The 25,815-nt window shown below is 39.2% G+C and overlaps 1 protein-coding gene across 2 annotated transcripts in view; it reads right to left on the bottom strand.

The window, feature by feature from the left end:
- Positions 1 to 2,740: 2,740 nt before the first annotated feature.
- The window catches only part of CLYBL (citramalyl-CoA lyase), a 270,160-nt gene continuing 247,085 nt past the window's right edge, over positions 2,741 to 25,815 (bottom strand). For both annotated transcript variants that reach the window (XM_061626587.1, XM_061626589.1), the window contains exons 7-8: positions 20,451 to 20,575; positions 2,741 to 3,108 (exon numbers count right to left, since the gene is read on the bottom strand). In XM_061626587.1, coding sequence (XP_061482571.1) covers positions 3,013 to 3,108; positions 20,451 to 20,575 — 221 coding nt within the window. In that variant the 3' untranslated portion in view covers positions 2,741 to 3,012. The remainder of the gene's footprint in view (positions 3,109 to 20,450; positions 20,576 to 25,815) is intronic.

The following is a 25,815-nucleotide window of genomic DNA, read 5'->3' as shown; positions in this document are numbered from 1 at the left end:
TTCTACTAATTTCTTAAGAAACACTCGTTGCGGGGCCCCCGCACAAAAGGCGATGATTTAATGAGGAAGAGAAACAAACTCGTTGATTGTTGGCTCTTGCAACTTCCTTGGGAGTCCCCCTGGCAGCCACAAGCTGATCTCTGCGTCTTCAATGCGGCTCGCCTTCGGGAGGAGAGGCCGGCCTGAATAGAGGACAAAGGCAGCTTGTTCTGTTTATTTACCCTCCCTACAAGCTGGGTTAACCTCTCCCAAACAGCTGGGCTAAGCCCGTTAGCCGTACAGCCCAGATGACCTGATGCAGAATCGCCACTGTCATGCAAACGAGCCTCCTCGGGCCCTGATGTGATCCACCAACTCCATCCTCTCTCCCCACCCAAACCGGAGGCTGTTCACCCCCGGATGGACCAGCTGTGCGTTAGGGGGGGTCGACTATCCTTTCCCACAGACTTAAAAGACAGACATCACATTCTGTCTATTGGGGATGAAATGACAGGATTTTTATTTATTACAAAGAGGGGCAGGTAGGTCCCTAGATTCCATCCCCAGCATTTCCAGGTAGGGCTGGGAAAGACTTGCAGACTGAAAGCCTGGAGAGCTGCTGCCTGTCAGGGTAGACAAAACTGGGCCAGATGGACCATCGATCTGATTCTAAGGTAGCTTCCTATGTTCCTCCTGTTTTAGGACAAGGGTCATAGCTCAGTGGCAGAGCATTTGTTTTACATGCAGAAAGTCCCAGGTTCAAACTCTTGGAGGCAGAGCTGGGAGACTCCCAGCCGGAAACCTCGGAGAGCCACTGCTAGTCAGTGTAGACAACACTAAGCTAGATGGACCAAGGGTATGACGGTACAAGGCAGCTTCCTATGTTGGAAAAACGGTAGCATATCAGTGCTGGAATTATGGGGGAAATGTGAGCATCCCATAACGAACTCCCCAGCTCTCAGCCCAATCACGACCTGTTTATAATCATCTACCCAGGAGAGGATATAAAAGGCAATTTGAGCACTGAAGTATATTCAAGGTTCCGCTTACAGCACTATCCTAATCTTGTGTACTCATTAGTCATTACTACTAAATTCAGTGGGATTTACTTCTTGATAAGCAAGTTTAGAATTCTGTCCTTGTAGGCTATGAAATGGAAATGGACTGCCTGCAAGTCAATTCTGACTTATGGAGACCCTATGAACAGGGTTTCATGGTAAGCAGTATTCAGAGGTGGTTTACCATTGCCTTCCTCTGAGGCTGAGAGGCAGTGACTGGCCCAAGGTCACCCAGTGAGCTTCATGGCTGTGTGGGGATTTGAACCCTGGTCTCCCAGGTCCTTGTACAACACTCTAACCACTATGCACTGGCTCTCAAGTAGGCTATAGTCAATCCTTAAAACTTTTTAGCATGTTAAATCGCCTATTTTTATTTAGATCAGATGTTCTTAACCTGTGGTCCATGCACCTTGAGGGAGTCCATGAACCAGGTGCAAAAAATAAATTTGCAATGCAATATATATATATATATATATATATATATATATTGTGGTCTGTAGCTTTCATCCAGTTCTCAAATGGGCCCACGAGCCAAAAATGGTTAAGAACTACTGATTTAGATGATGCTTAGAGAGGTGAAGGTCGATATGATAAGGGTGAGAAACACCCCTAGATCACATGCTTTTTAAAAAAAGGATTGGACAAATGCACTGAAGATATGCCTGCCAACAGATATTTCATGGAAGAGTCAAATGTAGCTTCCATAATAAGAGGCAGCTGAATTTTCCACAGAATGTGATTTAGAAGACATACCTCTCTGAACCCCTTCCTTCTTTACATCTTGTAAGAGGTGCAGGGATCCACTTGTGCTGGAGGTGGGGAAGGGGTTACCATGGATTCATGGTATCTGCAAAGGACAAGTGGGACCTGCAACAAAATATTGCAAAGTATGGACTGTTCCTGTTGGGGGTGCCAGCCAGCCATCCCCTTTTCCAGGATATTCTGTTCCATATCTCGGCCCCTAGCATCCCATTTTCTGCCCTCCACTACCAATAGACCCTCAGCATTCCATGACCACTGAGCATGCTCAGTTCTCATTGGGTTAATTTGGGTTTCTCTTTCTCTCACTCCTTACTGCTCTTTACCTAAAGATTTTTTGTACTTCTGTAAACCTTGGAGTTCCCCCAAACCTGTTGACACCTCTCGTCTTGTATGTGGGTGGGGTCATTTTGGTTACATACAGACAGGTACCTGGAGAACTGACATCACTAATTAGGTCATAGTTCCCTCCATGTAGATACGAATTCTGCAAAACATATTGCTGTTTCCTGTTCAGGTGACAAGCGGCAATGGAAGACAGAGCTCCTGTACCTTTCATACAGTGCAATTCTATGCAAGTCTGCTTAGAAGTAGGCCTCATTGGATTCAATAGAACTCACTCTCAGATAAGTGTGTATAGCAGGTTGGGGAACTGTTGGACTCCAACTAGCTCGCATTTGCCCCAGTCACTGGCCAGGCGTGATGGGACTTGCAGTCCAGCAGCATCTGGAGGGCCATAGCTTCCCCACCCCTGGTGTATAGGATTGCTGCCATAGTTGTATAGAAAAGAATTTTAGGAGGAGTAGGTTCTCTCTTTTGTATGACAAGCTCTACCTCCTCCTTCTATACAAGGGTACAGAAGCTCTGTTCTTTCTTTTTTTGTAGCTCATCCTTCTTACATAAAGTTTGCACAGTCAAAAATTAATCAGATTTGGGCTTCTCCCTCGCAATTCATTGGTTGTTTTTAATGGTATTTTCCCAGACAAGTCAATCTTTGCTTCCAGGTCTGTCTTAGCAAGTGATTGCAATGGGAAAGGGGCTCTGATCTTACCGCTATGGTCCATGATAAGGAAGAAAAATATATGGCAATGTTGTTGGGTAGGTAATAAATAGAGTTCTGTTGAAGTGTGAACTGTTGTGTCCCCCCCACTCCTGGATCATATAATCCTTCAAACTGCTTCTGGAACCTCATTAGAGGGCAGCTTCATGTAGCAGATCATTTTTTCTTGATGGCTGTGGCGATCGTAACAATATTCTGGGCCTGCTTCAGTAATGGCATGTCTATCATGCTGCCCCGGAAAGTGAAGGCACCCTGCAAAACAAACAAAAACAGAATATCAACATCTTGAAAAGAACATTGGGATAGTACCTTGCAGGCTTGGTGGGGGGTTGTTATACTTTGCTGCAAGACAAGAATCATTAGATACCACGTGAATCAAACAGGCTTCTTGTATTGGCTTTAGAAAAAGCAAAGAGGCACTGATAATATTAAAAGGGGGGGGGGACGGATGCATAGTTGTGAAAGAAAGACAAAACAAAAATTACACCCTGCATAAAAAAATACTAGCTGCCATGGGTTGAAGTATATTAGTAAGTGGGGTGAGGAGTTGGAAGACACAGATGATTGATTCTGTCCCTTTCTTGAAAAGGAGGGAGTAAAGAGCACAGTACTGGTTCAGGTGCCCAGGACAAGAAGATCTTCCTTTCCTATTTCCCAGAAAAAAGTGAGCTGAGATGGGTGAATGAGAACAGATTCTTTCTGACCGAGGCTAGCATTAAGGTGTCCTAGCATTAAGTTTCCCTCCTGTGACAAATCACCTGCACTGACCAGTTGTCAAAGTGCTGTTTGATAAAATACTGTTATTCACAGGGAACATTTTCATGAGCCGCAGTACTGAAGAACTTTTTAAAGTTTAAGCTTTACTAATGTGCTCAACAAAAAATAAATACGTGAGAAAAAAAATACAAAAGCAAATATAATGACCCACCACTTATTTCATAGTTCTTGGGCTTGGTACAATAATATATATCTTTAAATTAATCTTATTTGAAAAATTAATAACTTAATGTCTATACTACTACTACTTTTTAACCTGATGTCCTGGGGTAAAAACCATGTAAAAATCAAAGCTAACAATTAATTACAGCGATAAATTACAGAAATCCCCCCCCCCAAAATATTGCTTTGTAGTTGTTACTATTTTTTAAAATTTGGTCTCCATATTTTCAAGGCTGCTGAGGAGAGTGGATATTGTATATCTTTCTGATTTGTGTATGAAATAAAAACATGCCATACTATGTAAAAATCACTTGGTCTACCTCTCTCTCATTAATAAGATTTCATGTGTTATTTTTCAGCCACTGCAGTTTTCCAAACATTTCTATACCTCAGTGCTATGTTTAGTTCTAGGGATTTCCATTTTGGGGCAATAGATAATCCAGCTGCTGTAATACGAAATACAAGCAATTCTACAGATTTCATATCTCAGTTGGGCCCCTCAAACAAATATTATAACTTTAATTGAGGTGTGAAGTTAATGGGCTCTTTCAAGTTTAAAGACATTTCCTGATCTGCTTTTTCCCAACAGAGCTTTGAACTAGTTAGAACCCTGGGTAACTAGTATTGCCATGAAACATCCGCCCCAAAGTTGGAATTGGCAAGAATAATGGAGCTTTGTCCTCAGTTTCAAGGGGCAATGTCATTGCTGCGAGTTCATGATCTGCAAACTGGTTTGTGGGTTACCTGTTTTATCAACTCATAACTCAGTAATTACAGTATGGAGAGGGGAACCTGTCACCCTCCAGATGTTACTGGACTGCAACCGCCATCATCCCTGACCATTGACCATGTTGGCTAGGGCCAATGGGGAGTCCAAAACATCCCTGTTATAGGAGGATGTTTAAGGTTTGTGTAACATTTATGAAACTGGTGAAATTTCTAGACTGGTATACAGTGGGTTCTCCCTTACTGGTCTCTCCCTTCCCCCACACCTGACAAGGTGACTGTTTTGCCATTGTACAGCTTTTGGCCTTGCAAATGGTTGAATACAAATTTAGACTGTGGGCCCATAGGAGTAACCAAGACTGTCAAACGAATTCAAACATACCAAACTCGTTGAATTTTAATCAGTGCCTTTATAAAGGAATACTGAGAATGGTTCAAAAACAGCATCACCATATTTGGAAAAGCAATCAAACCCTGTCTTCTGAGGATACCCTAAATTTGTGAACAGATTCTGATAAAGACACATTGGTAGGTTATCATGGATTTCCAAACCAGAGCTTGGAAGATTACTTTAAAAAAGTAATAAATTACAGTTACAATTACATGGCCCAAAAAAGTAGTAATTACCATAACAATTGCAATGGCCCTGAAAGTAACTGATTACTTTTCCTCAAAAATAATCACTACAATTACATTTCAGTTACTTTTTTAAAAAACGCCTAGAAGGTGCTGGCCTTGGCTGCTGCACATCTAACTAGCCTGAAACAACATTAAAAATAAACACATACAGAGGTAGTAGAATAATTCTTTTTATCCATAAGACAGCAATGGTGGTCTCTCTGCTGGTAAGGGAGGGGGGAAGGAGGCAGAGGCCACAGCTCAGATCTCTGCACATCAAACCAAGTGTACCCTCCCCCCTCAGCCAGCAAGCCTAATCTCTCTCACTTAACCACCTCCTGGACCCTGCCCTGCCACCAACTAAGGAACACTCACCCAAGCAAACATTTTCCTTTGAGATGCAAACAAGTTAAAATACTGCAAATAGCCAGAGAGGGTGGTGGAGGCCACTTTGTGTGCCAAGTGCAAACACAGGACTCTCTCTCTCTCTCTCACACACACACACACACGTTGTCATCTTTCACTTCCACAGTTCTTTATTCTGCTGCCGCCTCTTTCTCCTCCTTTATCCATGTTCTTGCCCTCTGGCTCCTTTCTCCTTCCACTCCATTCTTCTCCACCAGAGTCCATTTTTTAAAACAATTGTTTTCTCCACTCCACCCCGTCTCACTCTCCACCTCCTCCTTTGTCGCCTCCTACCCACCCACAGAGCATGAAGGTACAGCGATGCTGCACAGAAGCCCATTTGAGGCACATGATTTTCATCCACAATTCAGAGGAGCAGGAGAGTAATGCCCCAAAGTAATGCTGGAAACATTACAATTACTCCACAAAAGTAATAAAATTACTCCTAGTTCTATTACAATCAAAATGTAAAGGAATTACCCACTCGTTCCTCAAAATAGTAATGAATTACAAGTAATTTGTTACTTGTAACTAATTACTTCCAAGCTCTGTTTCAAACTACTTAGAAAAACTAAGTAGACAGATAACATACAATTTCATAAACAAAATGGTTGCATGATAAACAATAAAACTGAAAAACAGTATAACTAAATGTGATCCAGTTAATCCAAAGGGCTATTTAATGCAAAATGTTTTGAGGTTTATTTTGTTTTATCTAACTGCATATTTTTCTGCTTATAATAATTGATTACTGATATTTTAAAAGACATACTTCCTTTTTCTTCTCTCTTCTTTGACTTTTTTTTATTATTTAACGTTCTTAATTGTTTGAAAACAGAGAAGTCTACCTGGATAACTACCACGAAGCATTACCCCGAAACAAAGGATATAAAATAGCATTTTTGCTGCACACGCTTTCACAGATCTATAGACAACCCTTGACAGAACAATGTTAAATCCTCAAATCCATTATTATAATTTATGATGCCTTTCAATGTATCATTCATCCAAGGCGGCTAAACTCTCTCTGCATACTTGCACTTGTAAGTACAACTGCTGAATGGGTTCATTTTTTTTGTAAATTCTCACATCAATACCAGAGAGAATTTGTGTTTGTGTGTGTGTGGTGGTAGTAGTGGGGAATGCTGCAAGAACCGCCCTCCAATGTAGCAGTGAAAACTAGATCCACAGTAGTAGGTGCCATTTTAGAAAGCACCAATTTAAGCAAACTGCTCTCCTGGAACCATATTACTAAAATAACAGGTTGGAAGCCTAAAGGAGTGTAGAAAATGTCTATGAAATCAAATGAGGGTTAAGTGCATACATGTTAGATTGTCTGGTGGCTTTAGTTATGTTTGCTGAAAATAATCACTAAAAATCCTAATAAGAGGGTGGGGGAGAGATGTTTTCCTAGCATTGATCTGTGGCACTGATGAAATGAATATTTATGCATCTGACGAAGTGGGTCATAGCCTCCAAAAGCTCATGTTAAAGATATTTACATTGTTTTTGCTGCAACAGATTAGATTATATTTATTTACAGTGTAATCTGATGGCTGTGTACTCAGAAGTAAGTCCCATTAAAGAAAATAAGACATCCCAGATAAGTGTGTAAAAGCAGAAGTGGGAAACTTGTGACCCTTCAGATGTTGCTGGACTACAACTCTTAATTGCTGACCACTGGCCATGGTCAGCACCACCAGTTTTGTGACCACTGTAAACTGATTGCAAATAAACCATCATGATATGGGCCCTGCTTACTGATGGTGTAAAACCTATTCATTTTTTTTACAGGACTTTGTGTTAACATTTTCTAGAACCATCCTTTTAACATGTGTTATCCTAAAATTATACAGCCACAAGAGTGGCTGTATACTGTAGCCAACGTGGATTTTTCACATTCTGCACTGTTAAGTTGAAAATACCCTCCTTCCCATTCTGATGCTTCCCATAAGCTCATTTGAAAACAAAACCTTACAAAACGTATAGTCCTGAACTCAGAAACGCTTGCTTAACTACCCTGTACATTTTCATGGTGATACACAAAACAGTCAGAGAGAATTGAGAGTTCAAAGTTTAAAAAGAGAGAAAAAAGCCCCAGAGCCCTTTTGGACTTGTGTCTCTCAGAGTTCTCATAATCTGTTGAAATTCATTAAAACTCAGCCAAGTTCACAGAGTACCTGTAATCCTGATACTGACCTTGCCCCATACTCTGACCTTCATCTTCTGCAGTTTAAAAGTTAAAAAAATGCCTGGCTGATTTTTAATTAATTTAAGAAATTGTGGCTTGAACTCAATGATAATGTCGGGCATGCTCAGTAAGACCCAGCTGTCAGTGTTCTAAAAGCCAGACTCACAGTTGCTGGGCTTGCCTAATCAGGGGGCCACACCCACACCAGACTTTGATTTCACTTGAGACAGTCATGGTTTTCCCCAAAGAATCCTGGGAAGTGAAGTTTGTGAAGGGTGCTGAGACGAGACTCCTGTTCCACTAACACAGCTCCAGTGGCCAGACTGGTTTAACAGTCAGCCACTCTGGCTGAAGCTCTGTGAGGGGAACAGGGCATCTCCTAGCAACTCTCAGCACCCTTCACTAACTACACTTCCCAGGATTCTTTGGGAGAAGCCATGACTGCCTCAAATGAAATAACAGGCTGGTGTGAATGTGGCCAGGGACAGCTTTGGTTTAAATTTGGGTGGGAGGCTTCATGTGTCTGCTGTAGAAAGAAAGGTGGGGGAAACCCTGAAAAGCAATGATACTGTTCACAATATTTTACTTTGGGAAAGGAAAGGGGCTTCCCATCTGCCCAGTGCCCCTTCTCCTCCCAATGGTCAGTTTTACCTATCATAAGCATGATTGCATGGGAGAAAATACCACTGAACTCAAAAAGCATGCATATGATCAAACCTGCCCTCCCCTCCCCTTCCTTTGCCCCTCCCCCTCCAATCCCCTCCCCTTCTAATCCCCTCCTCCCCTCCCCCTCCTTCTGCTCCCCTTTCCCCTCCCTTTCTCCTTCCCTCTCCTCTCCCCTTCCCCTCCTCCACCCCCATGGTCAGTTTTACCTATCCTAACTATGATTACATAGGAGTAAATCCCATTGAACTCAATAAGCATGCAAATGATCAGACCTGCCTTTCCCCTCCTTTCCCTTTCCTCTCCCTTCCTCCTCCCCTCCCCTCCCCTCTTCCTTCTTCCATGCCCACTCCATCTCTCCCTCCCCCACGGTCAGTTTTACCTATCCTAATCATGACTGCACAGGAGTAAATCCCACTGAACTCAATAAACATGCAAATGATCAAACCTGCCCTCCTCTTCTCTCCTTCTGCCTGTTCCCATCCCCTTCCTCCCCTCTGCCCTCCCTCCCCTCTCTCCTCCGCCTCCTCCCCTCCCCATCCCCTGTGGTCAGTTTCACCTATCCTAAGCATGATTGCAGGGGAGTAAATCCCACTATACTCAATAAGCATGCAAATGATCAATCCATTCTCAGCAAACTTGCACAGGATCCCATTCCTTACATCCCAGATTAAAAAGCAGAGAAATTCACTAATAGGCAAAAAACCTTGCGGTTTAAGAACGTACCTATAGTCCACAGATATTTCTATCAACCTTGAAAAAGCAGGGAAATTGGGCAGCTATAGTGAATGCACCAGGGGAGCAGGAGACCTGACCTCCTCTCTGAGATATTGGACTGCCCTACAAATTTGTAAAAAAGCAAACAGTCCTTCACAGTCCAATCCACTTGCTGTGTAGCTTGGAAGAATTTGGTAACATGTGCCTCTGAGCATATGGTGAGTGGTGGCAACACCTGCAGTCAGCCCAAATAATAGAAAGAAGACGTGCTGTGCTGATCTTGTATTAGCGGGGAGGAAGCAACATTATTAAGACATTTGATATCGTTCAGATGGTCACTTTAAATATGTCTGATTTACTTTGCAATTTTAGTGAAGTTTCCTATAGGAAATCATTTTCTTTTGTTTCTATTTCTGTGAATATGTGAAGTACAGCAACACTTTGCAAATTTTACACTAAAAAATCTCCAAAAATAATTGTGGAATAATAGCACTGACTATTTTGCAGAATAGTTTTCAGTGGACATCAGGAGTGTCTCAGTTTGCACAAGATAAAACAGTGGGAGGTGAAATATATTCTAGCAAAATTCTAGGTGTGCTCTATGTTTTTAATTGACCATGCCCACCTTGCCTTAAATGAAGTGGTTTAAACATAGCAGGCTGAAAACATGCATCTTGGGAAGGCAAAGTTTGTTTTTTTCCAATAGCTAGAATCATTGCTTAAATAGCAACATATTGTAATCAGTCTGATTTTACATCAAACTGCAGTTTCATGCAGTTAATGCACCCAAAATATAAATAGAACATAACCTCCAATTGAAACACAAAAGGCTGTCTTCACCATCATATGACATTGACCAATAAAAAGGCTTTGAAATTAATAAAAATAAATTTGACACAGGTTTCTAGGATGAATAATGAGGGAAATAAAATTTTCTAGTTTAGATTCTCTGTAGAAACAATAGTAACACAGGAAAGAAGCAAAGTAAGAACACCAACAAACATGAAAAAATAATTCTCCATCTTTGGAGATGGCAACCACTCACCATATGCTCAGAGGCATATGTTACCAAATTCTTCCAAGCTACACAGGAATTGGATTGGACTGTGAAAGTCCAACCCAAATTGTGTTTGCATTTTGACAAATTTGTAGGGCAGTCCAATATCTCAGAGAGGAGGTCAGGTCTCCTGCTCCCCTGGTGCATTCACTATAGCTGCCCAATTTTCCTGCTTTTAAAAGTTTGATAGAAATAGCTGTGGGCTATACGTACATTCTTAAACCTCAAGGTTTTTTGTCTATTAGTGAATATATTCAGCACTGTTAAAAAGTTGGTTGGGTATATTACCTTCACACTTTCAGCTTCCATTTATCTTTTTCCATTTATCTTGTTCTCAGAAAGCTATTCTTTAAACTTAATAGCAAAATGAAGCTTTCTTTCCCAAGTGACGCACTGCTTATATCCTTCCCTACTTTAACAGATAGACAGATAGACACACACACCCCTATAATGGTAATTCATGGGTTAGGTTGGGGCATGGTTGATGTCAGAAACCTGTATGTCAAGCTTCCATGTCAGACTGGTAACAAGTGCCAATGACATGGGCCGTTTGGACTGCTTGGGTACTTCCTGTGGCAGCACCCACCCCAGTTAAAAGATACTGGTGTAATGGGTGCTGCTGCTGATCCTAAGCACAATATAATTGAATCATAACTGCAGGCTGTCCAATGAGCCCTATTCAGATGCCACTGACCATCAATGGCTGAGCAAAGACTACATCTGGGACACATGGAGTGGGGAAGGTTCGTACGAAAAGCTAGATTTCAGAATAGATGACTGTACTATAGAAAACCAAAAGGATTTTTTGTATCTTTACCCTGGCATGATGGGACAGAAGAAGAGCAGGAAAATGCTACAGAAATGATGGTAATCAAAGATATAGATTCCAGAGCAAGGTAAAAAGGACAAGGTCAGCGTGGAGAAGGGAGGTCAGTGGAAAGAATGATTCTAGGAACTGAACTGCTCACCATATGTAGTTGAAGTTGTTCTTCCACATTTCCTAAAACACTTTTGGGAAAAATCTTGACAAAGGAGTTTATGCAGATAATTTCCATGGGGAAAACTGGCAAAGTACCTTGATTGTAAGTCGTTTTAATCAGGAGTTTCCTGTACATAAATGAAACTGTTTCTAGAAAGTCCATCCAGAGCTTCCCATTGAATAGGATTTTATCTGTGGATGACTCAAGATTATGAAGACAACACTAACTATAAATTCTAAATATGATTGCTTATTTACATCAGTGTATCTTAGAGTCAACTGGTTTTAGATGGGGAAACTGTGGCCCTCCAGTTGCTGTTGGGCTCGAACTCCAGCCAGCTAGTCAGGGATGACAGAGGCCATCAAAAAGGCCACGGCTTCCCCATCCTTAATGTAGACCAAACTACAAAGACCTTATGCAAGCAAAAAGAGCACCCTTTTACTCTTTTTGAAGAGGTGCCAGTATAGGCAGTGAAGGAATCTGAACAATATTGTTGGTTTTTCATAAATAGCTTGTTTTTATTCACTCATGATGTTTTATATTTAACTTACAATCTTAAAACAGGGACTGGAAGTTAGCAGCTGGGGGAGGGGTTCAATGCAGACCCCCATGGGTTTTAGATCTGATCCCATCCTGCTATAACACCCCTTCTCACATACATTTACCCTACAACTCAGCTACTGTTTTTATTTTGTAAATCTACCTTGAGATGGTTTACCTTTTCAAGGTGGTATAAATATATTGTAAATAAATAAGGGTAGTATTCAGTGCTAGTTCTGCTCTGAGTAGACCCACTGAAGGTAATAGACATGCCTAACTTAGATTAATTAATTTCAATGGGTCTGCTCTGAGTAGGACTCAGTTGAATTCAACCCTGTATATCTTAAGGGCCTAGTCTCCAGAATTCAAGCTTGGCTGACAACAGAGTATTATTCTAGGAGATACAACTGGAGTTATAAAATCTTAAAATATTAATAAAAGGGGGGTGTTCAAGGAAATAAGACTAAAGTAGAGACAGACAGGAGAAACTGTTCCGAGTTTCCTTTAGCTTCAGATCTACTGAACCGCAAACTGAATTTGAACAAAACATGGCAATTTTCAGCCAATAAAGCTTTATGGCAGGAACTGTCACTTAATTCTAGCAAAACCCATGCCAAATACAGTGAAACGAAAACGTAGGATTGCTGCCACTTAAATTAGCTGAAATGATATTTAGGCTGTATTGCTTTCCTTTGAGCGCTCTCAGTATGCCCTGAAGAAGGCCATCTGGCCAGAACATTAGTTCTTTTGTTACACCCTGCTTTGGAGAAAGAAAGAAAGAAAGAAAGCAGCTGAGCACCATTATACCTGTGAACACTGGGGGGAAAACACACCAGATATTTAAGGTTTGGAAGATACACTTTTCAAGCTCTTGTGCTGCAAGCCAAATCTGTATACTATCATGCTCAGCAGCTTAGCCTGCCTCCATGAGCAGTGTGAAATACACATTTCTACCCACCCTCCATATTTATGCCCACTTTTCCATTCTTGCAGTGATCTCGATTTTGGAGTAAGAGAGGAAGGAAGGGAATCATAGAACAGAAGGGTCCTATAAGACCATCGAGTCCAGTGTCAGGGGTGAAGAGTATGTTTTATATGTCTGGCTCATATTTAGGGTGCAAAGGAACAAATGTCAAGGGAAGGATTTTGAGAAGAGGCCACACAGCTCCATGGTGGAACTCATACCTTTTTGCACACAGTCACTGACCTCTCCAGTTATTAGGTAGCAAGTGCTGTGAAAGACCTCTCTGCCTAAGAATCTGGAGAGCCATTGCCAGTCAAGCAACACTGGGCTTGATGGGTCAATTATTTGACTCTAGATAAAACAGTTTCATATGGTAACCTTTGCTTCTGGAATCCAGATGAACCATTAGGCTAAGTACTGTGCAGAATATGGCTCCCCTTGTGGATTCAGTTTCCTGGGGGATTTCAGTGTGAAAAGAATTCCCTTTCTTGATCAGTGCTTATTAGTGCTCTCTTGATCAGTGCTTATGCTCACTACCATAACACACTGTTTTAGTTTACAAATGGGATACAAGGCTTTCCAAATACAGTGAAAACCACATATTTGGATTCATCCATGGAGGTGAGAGAATGTTAATTTAAGAAGGTGCTGGTTACCAGTAGAAGTTATCTTTTGGTTTCCCCAGTCCCACCTATACCCCCACTTCAGTTTACCTTGAGTCCCTGGAGCCTAGCATTTTCCCTTTCTGTTGTATCCCACTTTACGTGGAAAGAGGCTGCTGCTACTGGGGCCTGGCTCACAAAACACACGAAGCCAAACCTTGGCTCAGGGAGACTGTAGGAGCATGCAGGGCCCCAGAGGGAAGCTCACAGCTGCGTTGCCCCCTGCCCAGTCCTTTTTGCTACACTGAGCTGAGCTAAGGTTTGGCTTAGTGTATTCTGTAACCAGTATATGTTATGCAAATTAAGTTCATTTGATTAATATATCTTATTTTGCATCATATATTCTACAGTTTTCACTCATTCATTTTGAGAACTTTAATCTTGGGGAAGGACAAGGAGCCGTGTGGTGCACCCAGTGATCATGCAAAATCTTACTCAGCCACTCTTTTGGTTTCCAAGATCCACCAAGAACTGGCCACATCAATCTTTTTCTGGTGTCCCCTCACATGAAATTACCATCATGTGAATGAGGAAAGCTGGGGTGTGCTCCCTGGCCAACGTTGCCACTCCCACACACCCCATGTGTTGAGAGCTACACTTCTGCAGCAGGGTGCCGGATCTACTTGGGTGGGCTCCCCATGCGATTTAGAACTTTAGAAGACCAGGGTTCTAAATCTTGTAGGGAGCCTACACAAGCAGACAAGGCTTTCTGCTTCAGAAGTTACCCCTCTGCCTCCTGGAGGGCAACAGGAGAGGATAGGGCAGCAGGACCAGCATGTTCATCACTCCTCTTCCTCACTGCTCTGTGAGGGATTAGAACTTTTGAATACGGCTCTCTTTGTGAGAAAATATTCACATGATTGTGAAGGACTAGAAAGCCGAAATTCTCAGGAAAGTGGACTCTGTGCCCAATACCCATTATGTGCTTTATGTAGAATCACAGCAAATCACACTCACAGCCTTATTTATATACCTGAATACACAATGGAGATCAAGTGTTTATTACTGGTTTAACAGTAATATTTAACATTGTCACATTTGTTATAGAAGCTACCTGCATTTGTCCACTTTAAGATGTTTGTTTATTTCACTGGATATCCTTTATGAAAAATAATTACATCATGCTTCTAAACTTCTTCTGTCGCCACATATTTTCTAAAATTTATTTTAGATTGTTAAATACAGGATCTTGTCCTGCTTTCACATAGATAGGATTTCCCTTTTAAAAATAATGGCCGTGATTCATCACTAGGCAGGTGTAAGTAATGCAAGAATGGCTATGGGAGCACACACATCAGAATGCTCATCCCATTCAAAGCAATATATTGCAGACAGAGCAGAATCCTCACTCGGCTCTTTATCTGATTTATGCCTGTTGTTCTCTGTCAACCAAAATAAACCTGCCTATGCATGCAGACCTCCTTAGCTGGGCTAGACAAATTATACTTTTGATCAACTGTGTATTCTGTTCTCTGTTGAATTATTAATTATTTCAAACGGTAATGCTGTGAACCAGTACAGTTATAAAGGCTACTAAAACAGAACATGCATAACTTACACATTTTTCTGAAAAGATTTTTAAAGCTTTTCATATTGTTTTTTATTTTTTTAAATGTTTTTGTGTGTTTATTGTGCACTGTTTTCAGATTGAAAGGCAGTACACATTTTTATAAATAAATTTCTTTTAAATAGTTAGTAAAATTACCTCTGAATATATTTATTACTGTACATACGAATTTATAGCTTAAAATAAACTGTGATGATGTTATGATCTTTTAAAAAAATTCTTACATTAGAGCAAAGATCTAAATAAAGTAGGGCATAAATTGGTATATAAACATCATGGTGCTGATTAAAAGTATTCTGTTAAAAGTAACTGAATAGCTAAATTGGAGTATAACTGTTTTTCCACAATTGCAGGAAACCAACCAACCAACCAAAAGTTCAGTTTAGTGCAAATCTGAAATTGTTACCTGGCTATAATGTCACTATTGTTGAGATGTCAATTTATTACTCAATTTCTTTCTGGTTTTGGTTATTACTTATTACTAAACCAAATATTTCATTCCCCTAGATGCAGGAGCATAGTTTGGATTCTCTCTATAAGAGCTGTTCTGTACCTTCCAAACGTGATAAATTGTGTTAACTGATTGCTGTATGTTACTGTAAACTATTGTTGACTGAGGACATCGAACTTCCAATTAAAAACAAACTGTGATCCCAGAGGCTCAAGACCAGCAATTTATCTGTGAGCAAACTGGTCAGTCTAATCCTTTGCATTTTAGGATTTCCCCCCCAGGCTTTCAGTTTTGATTAATAACACATCGACACAACATGGAATGCTTAATAGTATCAATCTAGAATTGTATTTTAGCTCTGGTGAAATTAACGTTTTGCTTTAATGGAAGGAATAATAAGAAATAAGATAGAGACAGCAGCATTGCTGGCCATGTGATATCTGTACATTAGGTCTCATAAGGAAAAAGGAGCAATATATTAGAAATACATAAATTGAAACTTTCAAGACCAGGAGCCTCAAATCAGGATGAACATTTAAGTGTCTTCTTTGGACGCGCCACATGTGTCTCCTGTTGTGACAGGTAGTTCTTTTGGAAAATTAAGCAATCATACTTGACCAGATTTTTTTAAAGTGTTAGTTCTTTCAATATAGCAATACAAAGTCTGATAAGAGGTTTTAAGGAGACTGATCAAAACAGCATCCTTTTTCTCTTCACAGGGCGAAAATAGGGCTTTGCTGAAGTCAATAGCAAAGCTGTTTCTCACTTTGAGGAGGACAAAATTTAATCCTATAGTAAACGGCCAGTGTCATATTTATAAATATTAGGAGTTAACAGTGGGTTATAAAGAATCTAAGTATTTCCATGAATCACATTCATAGACAGCAGGCAAAACAGTGAGGAAGAAGCTCACCTTGCATTGCAAAAACATTTTTCAACTCTAAACCACCCTAATTGCATGTCATTTCCCCCCAATTGATTGCAAAGTCATTCTCAATCAGTTGCTGCATCTAAACAGTAGTACTGTAAGTCTAAAATTGTTTGGAAGAACTTAGGAAAACAATGATTTAATAATTAAAGTTTCTTCTATGCCAGATGTGCAGCTGTGATATAGTTATATAAAACGATAGCCCAGCAAGGAGTTTGATACTGAAAATGTGTACTCCTTGACATTGCAAAAGCAATAAATATAAATATTCTAATATTCTGTTTCCTTTATCACTTGTCTTTGTGTATGGAGAAATGCAAAAAAAATTTGTTATACATATATAACAGAGACCAACGGATTCCATTTGTGGTAGATTTCCATCCAGCATCTCCTAACTATCACCGAGCAATCAAGGAGAGCTACCCATTGCTGCCAAACTCTGAACATCTTACCAGAGCCATCAGCAGGCCTCCTGTTAGAGCATTTCGCCAACCTCCTAATTTGTGCAGACTGTTGGTGAGAGCTGTGCTTAAGCCACCTATCACCAATCCAGGGTCTCATCCTTGTCACTCCAAACGCTGTATCACCTGTGTGTACCTCAGGGAGACAGCCACTTTTACAAGCACTAGGACAGGCAGGACATATTACATCAAACAGAACATCTCCTGCAGGTCCTGCAATATAGTTTACATCATTGAGTGCAAAAGACCAGGATGTCATATCCAATACGTAGGAAAGACCACAACTCACCTACACACGTGCTTCAGGAACCACAAGTCAGCAATTTTGACAAAAAAAGTGGAGCAACCAGTTGCAAAGCATTTTAACATCGAGGGTCACAGCCTGTTGGACTTTTCCATTACAGTGATAGAGATGCCAGCAGATCCAGCAGCACTGACTAAAAGGGAGAACATTTGGATTTACTCTCTGGACACATTGGCACCACATGGCCTGAACCTGGAGGACAGTACCACCACTACTTAGCTTCTGCAAATGAAGCCCCTCTGAGCATTCCATCCTCAAAGCTCTATAACTGCCACCTTGGTAACAGCATTTGTATGTTGGCAGCTGATGAAGGAGGAAGCTGAAACATTTTGTTAATATAATAAAAACCTCTGTTTGGTTAATCACAATTATGTTCATATATATATATATTAGGTGATTAACGGAATCCTTATAGGGATCCAGAGCAAGCTTGAGTGAAGTTCTGTTTGTTGCTTTAAAAACTGTCTTTATATATATATATATATATATATATTGGAAGGGTTCATTGGAACACGCAAGCCCACTCACCACTACAAGGTGACAATCCAGTAATTGCCATCGGGAGTCATGTACTCCCAGCAGGGTCACCCATGGCGGTAAGGTCAAGGGAGAGGAACCAGACAAAAAACGATCCAAGAAAGTCCTCAACGGCAGAACAGGCGGAGGATAGCAATGTGTATGTTACAACAGCTGTGAAGGCGGATGAAGGCTGCAGCAGATAAAAGACTTCCAATCGTTGTGGTACCCATGCCATGGGATCAAAGCCTTTTTCTGTCAAGATTGTGTGTTGATCGTGGTCACACATAGGTGTCTTCCATAACAAAAGTCCCATGGTGATTGGCAAATGGCGACAGGGGCAGGACTGTGAAATCCAGAAGCCCCTAGTCATGGTCTGGTACATTGGTGGTGGATACAGATTCAGAGGGATCCATTCATTGTTAAAGACTATATTTTGGAAAACAATCTTACTCGGTCACGAGTGATCGCCAAGAAGAAATATATATATATATATATATGAACGTAATTGTGATTAACCAAACAGAGGTTTTTATTATATTAACAAAACATTTCAGCTTCCGCCTTCATCAGCTGCCAACATATAAATGCTGTTACCAAGGTGGCAGTTATAGAGCTTTGAGGATGGAATGCTCAGAGGGGCTTCATTTGCAGAAGCTAAGTAGTGGTGGTACTGTCCTCCAGGTTCAGGCCATGTGGTGCCAATGTGTCCAGGGAGTAAATCCAAAAGTTCTCCCTTTTGGTCAATGCTGCTGGATCTGCTGGCATCTCTATTGCTGTAATGTTATATATAAACGTAATTGTGATTAACCAAACAGATTTTTATTGTATTAACAAAACATTTCAGCTACAATAAAAACCTCTTTGTTGTTAATCACAATTACGTTCATATATTAACGGAATCCTTATAGGGATCCAGAGCAAGCTTGAGTGAAGTTCTGTTTGTTGCTTTCAAAACTGTCTACACACACACACACACACACACACACACACACACACACACACACACACACACACACACACACACACACACACACACACACACACACACACACACACACACACACACACACACACACACACACACACACACACACACACACACACACACACACACACACACACCATTCATTAGAAACATTAAACATATGTAAATAAAGTGATCAAAACAGAAGAGATGCAGACTGAATTACAGGAAACCTAAATCTAGCATTCATGTTGGTCTTCAGTGTTATAGTTATATGCTACAGTATGGCTGAAGATGGAACAGGAGCTTCATTATGATTATACTGCAATCAGTTTATCCTGAAGAGCAGGTATTAAGAAAATCTCATGATAAAGTGAAAATATGGTGTAAGCTTTTAGCATTTCTGAAATAAAGTCAATTGTGCAGATCGATCATTTGGTAAGCACTAGAGGGACCAAAAGACATGAAACTATCACTATATATTTTCACAGTTCAATCAAGTGTTAATGGGATTAAGGGACAGGAAGAAGTGCGTACACACACACACATTGTGTGCATTCAGCTTTCCTAAATATGTTTTTGGCAATTAAATATTGTGTAAATTGCACAGAAAGAATCACACTTTCTCTGCTGCACTTCTGGAGAACAAAACTTCACTGGCTTGATAACAATTTCAGATGTTGGCTCTTGATAGAAGAATCACATTTAATTGCAACTTTCCCCCTAGTTCTCCCCCCCCCCAAAAGTGGCAAACTACATTATAGCAAATAACCTTTAAGATAATTAGCCGACAATGCTGCAACGAGCATAAAATTTTCCTTCAGGCGACCCCTAATTTAAGTGTTACTGGCACAAAGTGAAGACAGATTGTGCTTTACCACCGCAATGTTTACATAGCAGAAACCCACAGAGCAGGAAACATGAGATTCAATGATGCACTAAATTAGGAACAATCATATTCAAGCAGTAATTTGCACTCTTTTCTATCCAAAATCCCCCTAGTCCAAAAATAAGTTCTAATATCATTCCAAATCTCCAAATGCACTTTGCAATCAGCAGAGGCCCCATCCTGCAAGGAATCGCAGAGGATGGAAAACTTCACTCACAAGTGAACTTTCCCCACAAGTGTCTCTAAGTGTCAAAAAAAGTAATTCATATCAGCTACTTGGGGTTGGGGTGTAAAAAAAAGAAAGAAAACCCAGACAAGCGAGCAGTATTTCATAATTATTTTCTTGAAGTTGGATGGAAATTTGGTAAGCCATCTGGGAAATCTGATTGAAAGGTGGGATATAAATCCCTATAGTTAATAAAAAGGTAACATGGAGACATAGAATTTGTGGGTTTTTTCTTCCATTTTTCTCTTTATCAAATATCTTAGTCAAATATAATAGTGAGTTTATTAAACTAACTGGATGCCTAGAAACACTATATCTACATTATTTATTTATTGAAAAGCATTTATAAACCGCTTAATTGTTTTGAAAAAATGTCCACTTGGTGGACAACTGAAAAACAATAAACATTATCATTAAAACAAAAATACAACATAAATAAGTAAAACAGCAGTCTAAAAAGCATATAAAACATAAAAAAACAACTCAGGGAATTCACACAAATGAAAAACGGTCTGATGTTATGGGGCAGGGAAAGCTTGGTCAAAAAGATGTCTTTGTAAGACTTCTGAATTTAAGATATCTTACATAAAGGATGAGAGAAAAAACAACACTCAATATACATGACTGAAACTGCCATTTACAATGAAACTCAACAACATGCAAGTTACTTTTTTTTAGTAAATCTATACTGATATATATTCTATATACGATATAAATGTTACTGCACTCTTTATGATGTTAACACAAATCCCACACGATATACTTTAAATTTCCATTTGAAATAACTTTCTTAATTTGCACATAGTATGAAGGAAAAAGTTACCTTCCCTACACGCTGATGCTCTTTGAAAGCCGTAACAAGTTCTTCTGCCCAGTTAATTTTCTCAGGGCTTGGTGAGAACTGTTCCTGGACAACAGCAACTTGATTAGGGTGAATCACCTGCTTACCTACAAAGAAGATTAATAACCCCAGAGTCAAGCATTTACTAACAGATGTTCCAGCAAAATGTTCCAATCACTTGAGGCTCTGAAATACTGCACAGTCTCTCATGTTTTGAGTGTTTTTCTTTAAAAAAGTTTAACCTCAATTTTTAAGCTGCACTTCTCTTACCCTACATGAACTAAAAAGAGACATAACAGTAACTTTAAAACGCTGTGTTTTTAAACATAGATGTGCCTGGCATTTCAGTATTTATGGACCAGCTACGCAAAGCATGGTGGAAAAGATATAGCCAGGCTATCAAAGGGATCTTTATTCCTACCTTGTAAAAAGGTAAACTATGGACATACCAAAGTATAAATCTTTTATAGGATTAGCCAATTATTCTCTAATAATGAAATGCAGGACAACTCAGAAGTAAGCACCATTGTTTCCACTGGAGCTTATTCCCAGGTAAGCACATATAGGATTGCAGTCTAAATTCTCCTCATGTGCTAGCAATTATATTTTAGCAACATTCTGAATTAATTTATTATTTATGTAACTTGTCCTATCTCAAAGTCAAAATCACGAAACCATTACAAATACTGGGCATAATCTACCCGTTAAGTATCCTCCACGAGCCCCATGAATGTGACTAGGACATACTCAAGAATATGGTTGTTTCCAGTGGGTGAAATCCAACTGTGTCTGTCCACCAGTGAAACAGATTCCATCTCTCCTATGCAGTTTCCCTTTAAAATGTGAGCCCCATTCCATCCTACTGACTCAAAAAATTTAAATAACATTTAATAAAAAGTCTTAAAGTAAGCAACATTTATTTGAACTGTTTTCTTCAACAAAGGTATTATTTTTTGCTAGATATGACACACTGGGCTTCTCTCCCCCACCTTTTGTTATCTTTTATGTTTACAAAGTATTGTGATAAATTGAAATTTGCTTACAGAAATGAGGCTGAGAGAAATCAGTTTGTGCCATGTTAAACTTTAAGAAGGTATTAATTGACATTACACTTTACATTAATTAAGATTTGATGCAATTATGTGACATGAGAAAAATGTATTATTATTTAATAACTGAAGTTGTTGTGCATCCTATTTAATAAATGGTGGTGTACTTTTCTATTATTCTAATGGTATAGTAGTGAATAATTAGTCAACCAAGCCCCTTTCTTTCTCATGAAGGGGCACATCATTTTTTAAAAAGTTACTCTATGGTTTTATATATATATATATATACTCTCTCTCTCTCTCGGCAAATAACCATACCATCATTTAAAAAACATGATATGCTCCATCATGAGAAAGACAGGGGTTTGAAAACAGCAACAAAATCGGAACTCAGAAATCAGATTGTGCTTTCTTTTCTGCACAACTGTTTACATTGTATGAGGATTCGAGTATTTTATTCGGCTGCATTAAAATGGATTCGTGCACCCACCTGGCACTCCTATGAGAAATGAAAAGGAAAGAGGTTTGCAAATAGCTGTAATAGATTTGTCCTCATTAAAAATATAATGGTATGACAGACAGCATTAAACTCAAACTCTTATTTTTGGGTAAAAAGAATATTTCAGAAATTTCTGGTTAATGTAAAGGAGTTGTGTTTAAATCCAGAAAAACAATTTGCAATAAGTCATAAACTATTAATTTTAAAAAAATGTTTATATGCTGCTGTTCTATACCTCAGGGTAGCATAGGTATAACACATGAAACAATATGAAATCACAGTATCAAATTAGAAATTACTATTAATAAGAAAAATATGAATATATGGAAGAAACATGTGCTCTCATTCCTGCAATTTGTTGTTCAAGGAATATTGCTGTTCTTCAGAAATCTTGTTCCAAAAGCAGTTTAATTCTTGATAATAAAAATTAAACTGAAATCAATTTCATGCAAATAGGATACTTTTCTTTCTAGCAGTACCACAGATTTTAGAAAATTATACCACAAGATGCTGCCTGATGTTGTATTTTTAATGATCATTTTTCATAATTTGAGGTCCAGATGCTTCCATAAGTTTCACATATTTTTTAAAAATCCTTCAAAGACTGATTTCCAAAAAGGAATTACATTGGAGAAATTAGTGTAATGTTCTTTATGCTGTTCTGCCATAATTGTTCTAAAGGAAAAGATATTACAAATTATCCCACTAGAGTGAATATACTTATATCCTTAATTTTTACTCTGTTTTGCCCATAATAATCAAATTGTCAATTTTTGTATAAGTAATTAATTATGAAACCTATGTATTTAAAGAGGAGTGTTGTATTGTGAGGAGGAAGCCCTTAAAGTATCAGTCAATTATTTTTTAATGGCAGGTGTTTGCCTATGGTGACATACACTGGAAGGGCTTCAACCTGTTTAAGACTCTGACAACAGCAAAGTGTAAAAACACCATTTGATTTATGGCCCTAGGCTGCCATTTGCTGCACCTTGCGTACCCAAACAATTGTATAATAGACTTTAGTGTCATGGAGAAACAAGGGAAACATTTTAAACCAAACTGTTGTTATTGACGAGTTAGAGAGAGGTTGCAGAATTGGAAGGCATTAAAATGTATGGCCATGAAATCTTTTTTGCCGTACCACTTGATATATATCATGCTTTAAATCAATACCTGTCAAGTCTTTTATGTAATTTTATGATGGTGTCATTTTTTGTCTTCTACAAAAGACTGTAAAAAAAGGGGGGGGGGAGAGGATCCTATAGTGTTTCATATTTATATCTAGCTTCTCGGCATGTTGCACTGGAGCAGCTATAATTATTTATTATTTATTTATTTATTTATTGTGCTTTTAAGCTGTCGGGGCGGTGTACAACAATAAAAACAGGTTAAAATACAAGTGAGTATAAATAAAATGCACTATAAAACATATGTGAAAACAAAATTGCAACAACAACAAAATTAAAATTTAAAATTTAAATTTAAAAAGCCTGGGCAAAGAGGTAGGTCTTTACCTGGCGCCGAAAAGATAACAAAGAAGGCGCCAGGCGTATCTCGTCAGGGAGGTCGTTCCATAATTCGGGGGCCACTACTGAGAAGGCTAAGTCAGCTGTTAAAGTGCCATTCCAGGGTTTACCATTTTTATGTACATAAACATGATTACAGCTGATGGACGTGTATATTGACAGTGTCCTGTCTATATAAACTCAAGAGTTACGTAGTTCTGTAAATGGTACAAAACACCGTTGCCTTTAAAAAAACATCCGCACTTCAAAATTATGACTAAATATATAGGGGCTATATGTATGAAAAGGCTTAAAATAGAAGAACGAAATTTAAAGAGCCAGTTGATCCTGTAATTACAAACAAACCATTTGTGTTCTAAAATTGGAGAGGGATGTAGGAACACAGAAGGCCATATTGGAAAGATTTTATGACCCAGAGACAAACCTGCAGCCAGTAGGGCAGCCATATTTCTAGGTGGGGCATTTCTTGTGGGCAGGTGCATAGTGCCAGCCAATTCCCACCTCCATCACCAGTGGAGAAGATGTGAGAGCCAGGCCATGGGAAAGGAAAAGTGGTGACATTCCCGCCCACTCCTCCTCTATGCAGCAAGTGTGTTAACTTACATAATGGTCTATGTAAAGGTCAAATTAACAGAAAATTTAGTATGAATACCAGGAATTAAATGACTGGTATTTTTTTGTTGTTTCATAAGAAAAAAAATATATTTTAAGGACACAGTAAACAAGGGGATACCCAAAGGTGTAAAAACAAACAAAACAGTTTATGCTATAACTATGAAGTTAATGTGGAGCTTGGTTTCTCAAAAATCCAGTTTTAATCTTTTATCAAAAGTCAGTAAAAACAGGTTAGGAACAGAGTAAGAGCATACTACAATGCAACCACAGTCAAGCATTTAGGGAGAGTGGCGCTGAGAACAGTATGCATAACTTTTTTGTTGAAGTCAATGAGACTGAATCCTTAACTTTGAAAAATATTTACTGCATAATAGACCATTTCATAAACTTATAAAAATGCTTGATAAACATGCAATAAAGCTTTCTGAATGGTAGGTTCACAATATACCTTTTCAGAGAGAAAAAAATTACTTTTGGATTTTCCTTTCTGTACAATCAAGGGGGAAAATAACTGATTACTATATAAAGGCCCAAGTGACTGGAAACTAATTGTGGAAAACTTTTAGATTTTTTTTTCCTGGTTGCTGTGCTGATTTTTCTGCCCAGAAACCCTGAAAAGGCCTCATGTTGAGCTGCATACATCGGAAAAATCAGAAATTAGGCCTGAGTTGCAGTCTAGGTGGCCAGCCAGCCAGCTAACTGTAGTGTGCTGCAGGGCTATTTTCATCCTTTGCCATCAAGTACTCAAGAAAAAGAAGAAAAAGCCACTATGATTCTGAGTATAGTGAGTGCTTTAAAAGAGTAAAGGGTAACTTAGGGTAGGGTTTTTTTTAGATCACTTTAAGTTATCTCTTTATTTCACCCTTTAGCAATAATCCTGCTCTACTTATCATAATAACTGCAGAACAAACAAGCTCTTACTTCTTACTTACTTACAAACAAACATGCTTCTTTATTGCTGCCTGGGCAGAGACTGAAACTGAAACTACGAAGCAGAGCAGAGCAAAGCCCAATGGGTGGAGTCTCACTCTAGCCCATAATACAAAGTTCTAATATTTAACTCTTCAACTCTACAGGCTGTTTATTTCAGGGTCACTTAAGTAATTATAGGGCGATTGAGATCATGGAAAAGCCACTCTCAAACAGGGAAAATTCTTGAGTGAGCAGACTTTGGTGGGCTCTCCAAGATAAGGTTTTCTTGTGTGTTTGCCCTGGCTTATTCTCTGAATTTTTCAGAAGGTTCTATTCTTAAATTGCTCCTGTCAAGCTGTCATTCTTTAAATGGAGGCTGTCATTGTCTGTCATGTCACAAATTAAAAGACAATTTTCAAAAAAAGAATCCTACAGGGAGGAGCACAGCTCTGGGAGGCAGTGCATCCATCTGCCCCATCCTGGCTACAGGGCTGCCCAGAGAGCTGTAATGATCAGCATATTTGGCTGCATACAACTAACATAACCCAAATTATTATTTATTGTTTAGGGATTGCCAAATGAAAGTTAGCGGACTCCACTATTGTCTTATTCTGAAGATTTAACTGGCATTTCTCACATGTGAGAGTGATCTCTTTAAAACTGTTGATGTGTGGACTAAAACTTATGAGAAATGAAATCACATTGAATTTAGATCATGTTTAATGTTTTGCTTGTAACATTTAGAA

This window comes from Rhineura floridana, chromosome 5 (genome assembly GCF_030035675.1).
Source record: "Rhineura floridana isolate rRhiFlo1 chromosome 5, rRhiFlo1.hap2, whole genome shotgun sequence".
Lineage (NCBI taxonomy): Eukaryota > Metazoa > Chordata > Lepidosauria > Squamata > Rhineuridae > Rhineura > Rhineura floridana.
Note: the sequence above shows the minus strand (reverse complement) of the source record. Positions and strands in the feature narration are given on the sequence as shown.